General features: G+C 35.9%; 1 protein-coding gene across 5 annotated transcripts in view; it reads left to right on the top strand.

Annotated features, from left to right (window-relative positions):
- XRCC4 (X-ray repair cross complementing 4) overlaps positions 1 to 7506 on the top strand; it is a 262034-nt gene extending 254528 nt beyond the window's left edge. For all 5 annotated transcript variants that reach the window (XM_012537378.3, XM_033409083.2, XM_033409084.2 and 2 more), the window contains one exon: positions 6870 to 7506. In XM_012537378.3, coding sequence (XP_012392832.1) covers positions 6870 to 6981 — 112 coding nt within the window. In that variant the 3' untranslated portion in view covers positions 6982 to 7506. The remainder of the gene's footprint in view (positions 1 to 6869) is intronic.
- The last annotated feature ends 5422 nt before the right edge of the window (positions 7507 to 12928 follow it).

The raw sequence follows: 12928 nt of genomic DNA, 5'->3' as shown, positions 1-12928 counted from the left end.
TTTTCCCATTTATTCAAAGTTCAAATATTTTTTTAAATACTAAAATTTAATTTGAAAATACAATGGTAATGTTGGTGATGTCAAATCTTTAGGCCCATTATTTATAGCTTTTCCATTTAAAAGGTGTTTCTCTAATTGAGTTTGTTCCATAATGAGAACTCTGTTAAGGCCAGTTCGATAGCTGTCTAGTTATTTAATAGTAACAAGCACATAATACTCTGACTTGGCTGTTTTTGTGGTCATTTTGATGAAGGTTTGATTTGTTACATCCTAAAAAACAAACCATTAGATATTTGGCTTTTATTATTACCAAATAATGTATGTCTCAACCAATGTTCAGGTCTGTTTCTCTCCTAATACATTGCCCTTACCTCATCTCTCATCTTCATCTCTTGCCACACGTCTGACCTCTACCCCAGTCCCAGGGGAAAGTCAGAGGTGAGGTGGATAGATGCCAGGGAAGTTGCTAGTAAAACAAAGCTCTCTTTCTCTCTCTCTTTTTGTCTCATCTGTCTCTGTCTCTCTCTCCCACTCTGTCTCTCTCTCTATCTATCTATATACATATATATATATAAAATATATTTTATCCTAATGTGAGAGAAAGAGCTACTTAAAAATGCTCTGCTTTGGTGGCCAGGCAGGAGTTGACCATTGACCATTTTGCTAGATTTTTGCTCTGACGGCTGCAGTCCAAGGGTTTAAGACTTTCTTCCTCCCAAAGAAAACATTCCCTGTTCTTGTCTGTAACGAATCACAAGCATAGCAGCATCCTTCCAGCTTATTCTTCTCAGCTCCAGATAATTCTTAGTGGGTGAAAATAATTTACCTAACATGCGTTTACAGATTCAGCAGTCAAAGTTGTATAGAAAGCCAGCATTTGGGTGGCAAATGGGAGTAGCACAAGCTGTGGGCACACAAAATAAACTTGGTTCTTGGCTGCCACAACAACTCTCTTCCCTGGTTCTCCCCATATCTCTTGAATCGTTCTATTTCAGTCTCCTTTTATTCATTTCTCTCTCTTTCCATCTGCCCCTGTAATTTTAACATTTCCCAGGATTCTATATTAAACGTTTTTTCTCTGGTAGACTCTCTCTGGGAGTTTCTTCAACTCATTTGAAGATCTCTTCAACTCATTTGTCTTTAGTGGCCAGTAGTAATGGTAGTGACTGCTATCTCTGTACATGTAGTCCAGTCATCTCTCCTGAGCTCTACATCTATACAAGCATTTACCTACTCAACATCTATCTCCATTTAGATATCCTGCGGTCACTTCAGAGTCACCCGTTATATCTGAAATGGAACCCTTTATGCATAGTACTCAACCTGCCCCTTCTGTAAAACCATCTTCACAGTTGCCAAAGTTACAAGACTCAGAAATCTGAGAGCATTGTCTTGGAAGAGCAAATAAGATCCAGAACTATTATGTACATACACAGATACACACACACACACACACACATCAGTGTTCAAAGAGTAATATTATATAGTTTTGCATGTTTTTGACTTTAAGTAAATAGAATCATATTGTGTATTATTTTGTGCCTTGCTTTTTTGTTTGTTTGTTTGTGTTTTTGTTTTTTGTGGTACGTGGGCCTGTCACTGCTGTGGTCTCTCCCGTTGCGGGGCACAGGCTCCGGACGTGCAGGCTCAGTGGCCATGGCTCACGGGCCCAGCCGCTCTGCGGCATGTGGGATCTTCCCGGACCAGGGCACGAACCCGTGTCCCCTGCATCGGCAGGCGGACTCTCAGCCACTGTGCCACCAGGGAAGCCCTGTGCCTTGCTTTTTTGCTCACCATCATGTTTGAGATTCGTGCGTGTGTGTAGCTGCATCATAGTCCATGGTGTGAAAATTCCATAATTTACTTGCCCATCCTGTGGAGAGACATTTGGGTAGTTTTCAGTTTTTCACTATTATAAATAATGCACCTGTGAACATTTGTGCACATATCTCCTGACACACATATGCAAATATTTCCTGGAGTATGTAACTAGAAGTGGAATTCCTAGTTATAAGTACATAAATCTTCATGTACATGGACAGTTATTGCCAAATTGTTATCTAAAGTAGTTTCAAATGTTTATACTCCAGCCAGTAGTAATTCATCTTGTCATTTCATGTTCTCTGTGATCTTTGCTATTGTTGGACATTTTCATTTTTGCTAATCTGGTATAAAATACTTCATACTGGTTTTTATTTGCACTTTCTTGGTTTCTAATGAAGTTGAGCTAATTATCATATGCTTATTTGCCCTCACTGTTCCCTCTTCTTGGAAGTTCCTGAAGTCTTTGGCATATATTTTTTAATAATGTTGGGGTTTTAAAAATCGTTTGTAGGAATTCTTTAGATAATCCTTTGTTAGTAGCATATGTTGCAGTATTTCCTCTCAGTTTGGGACTTGTCTTTTCACTGTCTTTAAGATGTCTATTGATGAATAGGAGTACTTACTTCTAATCCTTCTAATGTAATTGAATTTATCTATCTTTACCTTTATGGTTTCACTTTCCGCCTTAAAAAAACTTTCTATCCTAAGATCCTAAAGAAATTCTCCTCCATTTTCTTCTAAATGCTTTAAAATTTTGCCTTTTCTCATTTAAATGTTTAATTCACCTGGAATTGAATTGTATGTGTAGGTAGAGATATAGTTAAGCCACATACAAATTGACTTTTGGTTTTTGACTTTAGAACCATTGTTTGTGTCATAGTCAAAGGAAAATGATTTTTCAAGTGTCACAGTGCCATCAATCATTACACCTTTTCCTGGACCTCTCAGTCTGCTCAGACTGGCACCTTGACATTTTTCAGAAATATTATTTTCAGAATATGTTATAAAATGCAAGTAATTCACTCCAAACAATACTAATGATTCTCATTTAAATAAGAAAAGGTTGATACTCCAGCCATGGTAATACCAATATTAAACGTGGCTGAGAAAATGTCTTTACAAAATGAGCCAATAACTGGAAATAATCATTTTAAAAGATGCTGATAATTTAACTCTCAGTAAGTTAGAAGTCAATCATTCATTCTAACATTTTAGAGAAACTTTCCCAGGGTGAGATATTTCTTTTGACAAATCTAACTTCTGATCTACACTATTTACTGTTAATTAGATGGTGGTAATGCAATTTTGATTCAAGTTATAGAGTGTGAGTGTGTGTGTGTGTGTGTGTGTGTGTGTGTGTGTGTGTGTTTTAATGCAGTGTGAAATCAAGTAATAAAACATAAAACTCTCTGCAAATTATCGAGACTATAAGCCATTTTTTAATAAGGCTGTCATCTGGAGAAGTTTCATTTATTCACTTTATTTGAAAAATCCTTATACTTTAGCCTTTAACTCTACAAAGACAATTTCTTATTCTCTCATTAACCTTTCCTTTTTAATTCACCTTTTTTCATTTATTCCACAGGTATTTATTGAGAGCCTGTATTTTGCAAAGTAGTCTATTTGAGTATAACTGTCTCAGAATTTAGGGACTGAAAGAACTTCCAAGATCATTTATAGTAACCTTAACTTTCTACAGCTTAAATCAAGACAGAGATCCAGAAAGGTGCTGCCACCTGACCAAAATCTTAATGTTGTGAAGCATAAATAAAGGTTGCCTAACCTTGGATTCAGGATTCTTCCTTTTGAACCATGTTGTCCATAAAAACTATCTAAAAGTCTACTTGAATCCTATAAACTGATGTAATATTTATAGAAATTCCTAAAGGGATATATCACTGTGAACAAATTATATTACACAGTCATTGCCTTAAAGCTACTTATAAAATGTTTAGGGTGAAAAAACATATTTGAAAAAAATTAGAGAAAGTAAAAAGCTTAGCTGAAAGATTCCTTAGGGCAGAAATTATGTGTTACCTTTATCACATTTGTTATATTTCCCTAACACAATGACCTGATCATAGTACATACTTAAATATTGATTAAAGGCAAAACTAGTATTGAAATATTGGGTGCAGACATTCGGTACTTTAAATGATTAGAGAAAATGAAAATCAGCTTCAATGTGGAAAGTTTAAAAAAAATGGAAAAAAAAAAGTCTTCATGGAAGATTTAGAATTTATAGTGGTCCATAACTAGTGGTTGTAACTTAGTTAGAAAGAGAGGAACTCCCAAGTTTCAAGTTGCTTCTTTAGCTCACTTTCTATTAAGACTTCAGGTACAGGTTTCTGAGTTATTTGCTTTCAAATTTCACCTCTAAGCGTGAATGCTTGGAATAAGCATGCTCGTGAAAAAATAATATGATAAATATACTAAGATATAGGTATAAGGTTATTGATCATTGTGCTGTTTATAAGAGCATTAAGAAATGGAACCAACCCAAATAGTCATCAGTGTATTCTTAGTATAAACAAATTAAAATTAATGAGTATAGATCTAAATATATTTTTCAACATGCAAAGACATTTCTAATATATTTTAGAGTAAAGACATCAAGCTGCAAAATTATATATATAATCTCATATTTGTAAAAAATAAGACATGAAAATACAAATGATATAAAGTAGGATGATGGACATTTTAACTTTCTTCATGTTTTTCAGGAGTTTTATAAAGTCTTACAATAAACATTTATTACTTATAAAAATGATTAAACTATTTTTTTGGTTGTGGGGAGAGTTTTAAATTTACTCTGTTGACTTACCACAGATATGAAAGCTGTAGAACAATGATCTCCATTCATGGAACAGCTTTCATTGAACACCTATTATGTACTAGACACTAAGAACAAAAGAGTCAAAATCTATATCTTAGGCTCCCCATGACTTTAGAAAAAGATGGGAATCTTAAATGGAGAACCAGGGATCTATTCCCTTCAGACTTGTCACTTCAGAGTGGTCCTTTTGTCATATGCTGATTTTTTTTTAACTAAATTTATCACTCTTTGTGTTCTGGTTGTACAGTGTCTAGATGACGAATGAAATTACAGAGGTTTTTCCATATCTGGCTTTTTAATTGAAATAATTCAATTCTGTCTTTTGCTAGGAGGAGAAAAAGCAATTCTAAGATGTATAATGTGTTTTGAGTTGACATTGAAAACTTATACATGTAATAATTATACTTCTGTACTGTATCATTTTCTCCTTCTATGGAATATATTTTTAGATATTTAATTACATGTTACAGTAATTATGTCAGTATTTATTGTTAATTTTAGCATTGAAACTCCCAGAGGGTAGTACTTGTCATCTTGACAATGCATTAATGCATAGCACCTCCGCATTCCTGTGAGGGTTATGTTATCTGAACTTGGCTTGCTCAGGATAAGACAGAACATGTCCCAGGCCTAGTAGCAGCCAACCATGGTTAATTGTATGCAGTCATGAGGCCAAGGAGGACCCTGTGGTGGATTCATTTTTAATAATCTGTGCAACTAAGTATGGGTGCAGGCTTTTGGAAGTACTCATAATCTAAACATAACATTTGGGGATCTTTAGTTGATTAGTCTTTTAAATTAAAGAAACTATTAGCAGGAGCTCTTTTGTAATTTATGCAATATTAGGAGCTAATAATAATATTTTCCAAATGTTTTGTGGGAATTTACAAGCACTTTCATTTATAACATCTCATTTAATCTTTAGACCACCTCTGAGGTGAGAGAACAGAAGTCCGGTTAGGTTAAATGACTTGCCTAAAGTCACATGGCTAATAAGAAATAGACCTAGATTTAAACCCTATGTGTCCTGACTTCAAGTCCTATTCTTTTTGTGTGTGTGTGTGGCTGTGTTGGGTCTTCATCCCTGCGCGCAGGCTTTCTCTAGTTGCGTCGAGCAGAGACTACTCTTCGTTGTGGTGCACAGGCGGTGCATTGAGGTGGCTTCTCTTGTTGCGGAGCATGGGCTCTAGGCGCATGGGCTTCAGTAGTTGTGGCATGCGGGCTCAGTAGTTGTGGCTCACGGACTCTAGAGCACAGGCTCAGTAGTTGTGGCACACGGGCTTAGTCATTCCACGGCATGTGGGGTCTTCCCAGACCAGGGATCAAACCCGTGTCCCCTGCATTGGCAGGTGGTTTCTTAACCACTGACCCACCAGGGAGGTCCCTCAAGTCCTATTCTTTTTTAGCTGTACCAAACTGCTATGATGCTTCTGCCTTTGTAGTTGGAAATATGGGCATTTTACTGAGTATTACTGGGTTGATTCAGACCAGGTTTATACAAGGGTATAAATATACATTCCTAGGGTCTTCTTCTGACTGAGCTCTGTTACCCTCCAGCTCACCAGTTTTGAAACACCAATTATCCGTTAGTGATCATGCCTTTTATCCTAGGACTCAGAGAACATTTACATAAATATAGAGATCAGTCCATTGATGTAGTAACTACAGTACTGAAACTGAATAAATTTACTTACTAAATGAAGATATGTAGATTCAGTAAAAGAATGGGCCAACAGCATTTCATCAGCAACTGCTAAAAACGTGAAGTCATTATATACACACTTACAATCAAATGACCACTAAAAGTAATTTATGTGATAGAACTTCCCGCTGTTGAGATTCAAATGAATGTTAATAGTTAGAACTTAAGGGAGCCGAAGGAAAGTGTAAATTGTGATGGAATTATTAAAGAAATGGCTTGAGAAATCTTCAGTATCTTGGCATAAAAGTACAGCACAGAGGATATTTTATTTCTTGACCTTAATTATGAATATTGTTGTAGGCCCTTGAATTTTCGTTAGCTCAGAATAGAGGCAGATTAATTCCAAAGCAGTTAAAGAAATTAAATGCCTTTCATCTCTCTTTATGTTAATGCAGCAGTTTGGAAGCAGGGTTTAACTTTTATTTCACTTATGTATCTCTTAATTTTCTTTTACTCTGTATGTAGTTTTTCAGAATAAAATTGTCTTGATTTTTCTTTTTACTCCAGGCTTGATCCTCCACTACCTGAGATGCTGAAAAAGGATCACAGCCCAGCTGAAAACATGTCTTTAGAAACTCTAAGAAACAGTAGTCCAGGAGACCTCTTTGATGAGATTTAATTGTCTCAAAAAGTACTTTGATGTTCACAAGACTGTGTTTTCTATTCATTTCCTTAAATGACAAAAGAAAAATTTCAACTCAGCAGCAGCTCTTAGTGTGCTTTACAATGTAATTACATACACACTGAGCTGAAACCATTATGCAAAATGGATTACACATGTATATGAAGATATGATTTGATGACAGTAGTGCATTATTCTAAACTATTCATTCAGCATGCCTAGAATTAGATAAAATCTCAGACCTTTTTGTTGCAAAGGTCACATTTACCTTATTCAGTTCACACATATTATATGTAGTAGCTATCTATTCTGTCTCAGAAGATTTTGAAAATAGGACAAAGAAAATGTCTACAAATTCTTTTTTGAATAGTCATATTCTGAACACTGATGTTTGAGCATTTTAATTTGTGGAATGATGTGTAAAATCTATTTTTAGTTTGTACACAAACAACCTGAAAATCTGATGATAAAACTTTTGATTGAAGATTTTGTGTCCTTAATAAAAGATGTTATTTAGTTAAACCTTTTCCTGCAATATAGTAACAGGTCTTTATAGAGTATATATTAATATAAATGTAACCCTGTTTTGTATCAAAGAGTGTTTTTCAGAGATTGTTGATAAAAGGTTTATCTTATAGGTACAAGGGCCCTCTTTGAAGACAAGGACCTTTTCATATCCACTTATCTATCCCCATTTACATCTGGCACAGATTTGTTTTTTAAATATTCATCGTTTCTACTTCCTGACCTCTCATTCACTTCTATCCAGCTGAACATCCATTCCCTCCATGCCACTCAAGTTAACAGTGACCACCATGTTGCTAGTTGGTCCTTTCTCAGTCCTCATTTTACTAAGCCTCTCAGGGAAACATTTGACAGCCAATCACTTCTCCTTAAGAAACATTTTCTTCACTTGACTTTTGCAGTAACATATGCTGTTTGTATTTCTCTTCCATTCTGGCCACTAATTTTTTAGACTTCTTGGCTGAGTCCTTCTCCTTGTCCAACAGTTAAAAGTTTCAGTGTCCTGGGCTTAATCTTTAGACTTTTCTTTTCATTACTTACATTGTCTCCCTAGATTATCTGTGGTTTTAAATACCATCTATATGCTAATATCTCCAAACTTTAAATACTTCCCTTTCTTCTCTTCCCTTCCCTCCTCTCCCTCTCTCTCTTTCTTTCTCTCTCTCTCCCCAACTCCCCCCTCCCCCCACCCCCGTTTCTCTGTCTCCCTATAGAAAGTAAGCCCCATCATAGCAGAGGCATGGCCCTCTGGTTTATCTCTCTACCTTCCAGTACCTAGGACAGGGCTGGATTCATAGAGACTTAGTAAGTGTTTGTTGAAGGAATAAATGCATGTCTATCACGTAGTAGCCCCTCAAATCATCTAGTTTCTTTAAGTTACTAGATCACTTTGAAAAGAAACTCATTAAAAGATTGAAATTTAGCTTGATGATTTGATACAAAGAAATAGTTGTTCAGAAAGCTCAACTACCTTTTGTGATTAATTATAAATAAATATACATAATGTTTACACATAGGCTTGACTACAGAGAGAGAATGAGGAGGAAATTATACATTATTGTTTATATCAGAAATAGGATTTTATTAAGTCAATAGAACAACAAAATATTTTAAATAGAAATTTTACTGCATTTTTATTTCTATACTAGCTTCCATTTAAGAGGAAAAATTTTAATTAAATGTAAATATAAATATGTGAAATATAATTATAAAATTCTACTCAGTCACCTAGGAAATGCACTATAATAATGAATTAATATAATCCAAGATTTACCTTGGATCTTTCCAAGGAGATTGTGTACATAAAGTACCAGAATCTCAAGATAATGCTACCACATATGAATAGATCACAAATGACTAACCAAAATTAGCATACATCAGTGTATATATGTATGTATATATGTATATGTTATATATATGTATATATATATATTTTTTTTTAAGTGAAAGAGAAGAAGAAGAAAACAGAATTTTGGCTGTTAACTCACTAGTGGTGAGAAAGGGATACATGGAAAGTGTTTCCTAAGTAATCATAACAAGAGAATCTATAAAGTTCATGGTACAGTTGATCCTTGAACAGCATAGGTTTGAACTATGCAGGTCCACTTATAAGCGGATTTTTTCCAATAGTAAATAATATTGTACTACACAATCTGCAGTTGGTTGAGTCTTCAGATGCAGAATTACAGATATGGAGGATCTGAAGATATGGAGGAGCCACAGATAAGAAGAGCTGACTATAAATTACACTCAGATTTTCGACTATCTGAAGGGTCAGCACCCCTATCCCCCATGTTGTTCAGGGGTCAGTTGTATTTTTTCAGGGCAGTGGATCTTTTCAACCACTGCTATGTGTCAGATTAATTCAGCTGGTTAGAACAGAACAGAATAAGCCCATAATCGTAGTTTCCTCTTTTCTATCTCTTGTGGTTTTAAAGTTCTTGTCCTCTATAGACAGATATCTATAGATTTGGTTAAGATGTCCAGATTCTATCATTCCATGCCATGATTTTTTTCCCACATTTTTCCATTGTCTATAGTCTAAAATAGATTGTTGTGGAAGACACTGAAATGGAAGGCACAAGAATTGAGTTATAATGCAGCATGGCTTTTTTTTTTTTAACATATATACAATTTTATTTGCCAGTTATACCTTGGTAAAGTGGGAAAATTACCAAAGGATTTGAATAGTTATGTTTACAAAGAAGATAAAAAAATTGTAAGAAACACATGAAAAGAAGCACAACTTCATCACTCATTAGGGAAATGCAAATCAAAACTATATTGAAACCCGCATACATAAAATAGATAACTAATAAAGATCTACCCATAGCACAGGGAACTCTACTAAATACTCTGTAATGACCTACATGGGAACAGAATCTAAAAAAGAGTGGATATATGTATACATATAACTGACTCATTTTGTTGCACAGCATAAACCAACACACATTTTAAATCAACCATACTCCAATTTAAAAAAAACTATATTGAAACCAGATCACACATACTAGGATGGCATAAAGACTATGCCATATTGTCCTTATGCTGGCATAAGGACTCCTGTACAACCAAGGCTATAAGATGGATATGCACATAATTGGGAAAAATGGAAAGAAAAGCAATTGGGTCAGGACTTGTGCTCCTGTGAGGGGATTCAGAGAAAAAGGGAGATTGTTTGGGTGGGCACCCTCTCTGGGTAGTGGGTGGGTTGAGAGCCACAGACCCGGTGTGTCAGTTCCTGGGTCCTAGGTAGGAGACCAGCACCCTTGGCTGGTTGAAGAACCTCTGGAACAGATAGAAAGGCTGGAGAAGCCTGGACTCCTTATTAAGGACTGCACACATGCTGGCTTGCCACCAGACAGGTGCTTCTTGTATTTCAAACATTTGTTCAGTTAAGATACCTTTGACATCTTCAGCATTATTATTTCTGGAAATGTATTTTGTTTTGAAATTGATTTTATTTGATGTTAATATAAAGACTCTAGCCTTATTATTATTATTACTATTTGAATTGTACATCTTTTTCTGTCAATTTAGTTTTAACCTATATTTTATGTTCTATTGTGGTAAGCATAAAGTTAAGTTTTTTTTTAAAACACATTCTGTTAATCTCTATCCGTAGATGGTGTTTAGGCCATTAGCAATTAGTTTGATGTGATGGTTATGATTTTGTTTCAGTCTACCAATTCATTTTTTGTTTTCTAAATTATTTTCTTGATGATGATAATGATTATGAATATGATTTTATTCTCATTTATTTAATACCTTCATTGGAATATAATTGCTTCACAATATTCTGTTAGTTTCCGCTGCACAACAAAGTGAATCAGCCATACGTACACATATATCCCCATATCCCCTCCCTCTTGAGCCTCCCTCCCACCCTCCCTATCCCACTCCTCTAGGTCATCACAGAGCATCGAGCTGATCTCCCTGTGCTACGCAGCAGCTTCCCACTAGCAGCATGGCTTTTTTGATCTTGGTGCCCTCACTTCTAAAACAAGGTGATTGCATTTCTGAAGGTTTTTTCAGCTTAAGATTTATAATGATTGACCCTGGCATCAGATGGTATGCGTCAGGCTTCATTAGGGAAGTTCATGGAAGAAAAAAATCCCATCCCAGGAAGAGACATCTTTATTATGTAGTTTTAAAAAAGGTCAAGAAACTATTTAAAACTTTTTTCTTTGTGGTGCATAACTCAAATTTATAAAATACTAGATCCCATGTTTTGGAGCCAAGCAGCTCTTGGGTAAGTTTGTTTCAACAAATGTTTTTAAGGGATTAGTTATGCACAGAATACAGAACTGAGCCATGTGGAGAATTTAAGGATAAATCCATCCATTCACCAGATATTTGTTAAGCGCTTGCGTCAATCTCTGTTCTGGGCACTAGATGAGGCAATGAATAGTACAACTACTCTGTTACTGTGGAGTTTATAGTAACGTGAAATTTGGGGTCTGCTCTCCAAGAGTGGAGTATATGAGTGAGTATATGAGAGTGGCGTTGAGATTGGGGCTCGAAACCGCTGTATGGTGAACTATAATATCAAGGAGTAGTAGGATAAGTGGCTTAAAGAGAAGGAGAAAACATTTAAAGTTGTAGGTGAGGATCCATAGAAGATAAAGGATCCACTTGGGGGCTTAAGAGAAATGGGTAGGGGTTGGGGGAAAGTCAGCTGAGGGTGAAGCTGTCTTCCAGGTCAGAGGAGAGTACAGAGGGTCCTGGGGGATCAGGTGTGAGGTTAATTTCCAAGTTTGTAATTGTGAATCATCTGAATGAAGAAGACAAGTTAAAAGGTATCCCAGGAGGAATGTTGGCCCGGAGCATTTAGGAGTGTGAAACTAAGTTATATAATAGAGATACGGAGAGAATTGAGCTCCACAGTTCTAACTGGCACCTCCTTGGGAAGGTATGGGCTTCCAGAAAACTTCAGGTCATGGAACCCTTCCTGGGCATCTGGGAATGGGAAAGGAAGGCCAGTCAGTAGGCCCCTTAGCAGACATTTCCCAGAGGTGCAGCCAACCCTCATTCTTTTGTGTCTCTCTCATTCTTTTACTCAGTTATATTTGTATAGAATCCTTTTTTAATAAAATGAAATTAAATAGCTGACATCTAAATTCATGAAAGCCCTCATGAACTTACCTATAAATCAGGAAATTTAAAAAAATAGGTAGTTAACACATTTTGTAAGGGAGAATGATATAGTCACAAAAGAACTATTCATGCATCCATGTGTAGCTATTGTCTGAATTAAAACTTTTCACTGCTGATCTGACAGCTTCTAGTAAATGCTTCTCAGGAGGGCAGATTTCATTTGCAAGTGTTCTGTGCTCAAACCTGAAATAATTTCCTCTATTTTAATAACTGGAAAAGGATACCTTGGAAAATACATGACAGGCAAGCACCATCTCCTGTCCTGTCTCCCAGCTCTCTTCTACCTACTCAACCTAAAACACTCTCCAGCCTCCCTTTTACTCATTTTCTCCCTTTCAAATATACACATACCCTCTCATTTACCAGCTATGATCCTCACTTTTTGATTTTCCTCTCCTCTATTTGAATAAAATTCAATATGAATTTTATTGTTCATATGTTGGTTTTTCTTCTCCCTTTTGGAGGCCCTTCATCCTAAACTCTCATCTCACAATCTCACTGAGAACTATGCTTTCTGAGTAAGGGTCTCTTTGTCCCTAAAGGCTCTTGGTTCTACAGAAAAAAGAGAGAGATTTCCTTCTTGACAGTAGATGTTCCTGTTAATGGCAGGAGCAATTTTGGTGGCCACTGTTCCAGTAAATAGAATGTAGGTTAGTCCTGAAACACTTACTTTTTTCAAAATTTATTTTTTATTGAAGTATAGTTGATTTACAATGTTGTGTTAGTTTCTGGTGTACAGCAAAGTGGCTTCTCCCTCTCTCTC

The sequence above is a fragment of the Orcinus orca genome, chromosome 3 (assembly GCF_937001465.1).
Source record: "Orcinus orca chromosome 3, mOrcOrc1.1, whole genome shotgun sequence".
Classification (NCBI taxonomy): domain Eukaryota; kingdom Metazoa; phylum Chordata; class Mammalia; order Artiodactyla; family Delphinidae; genus Orcinus; species Orcinus orca.
The sequence above is the reverse complement of the archived record's forward strand: the minus strand, read 5'-3'. Positions and strand labels throughout refer to the sequence as shown.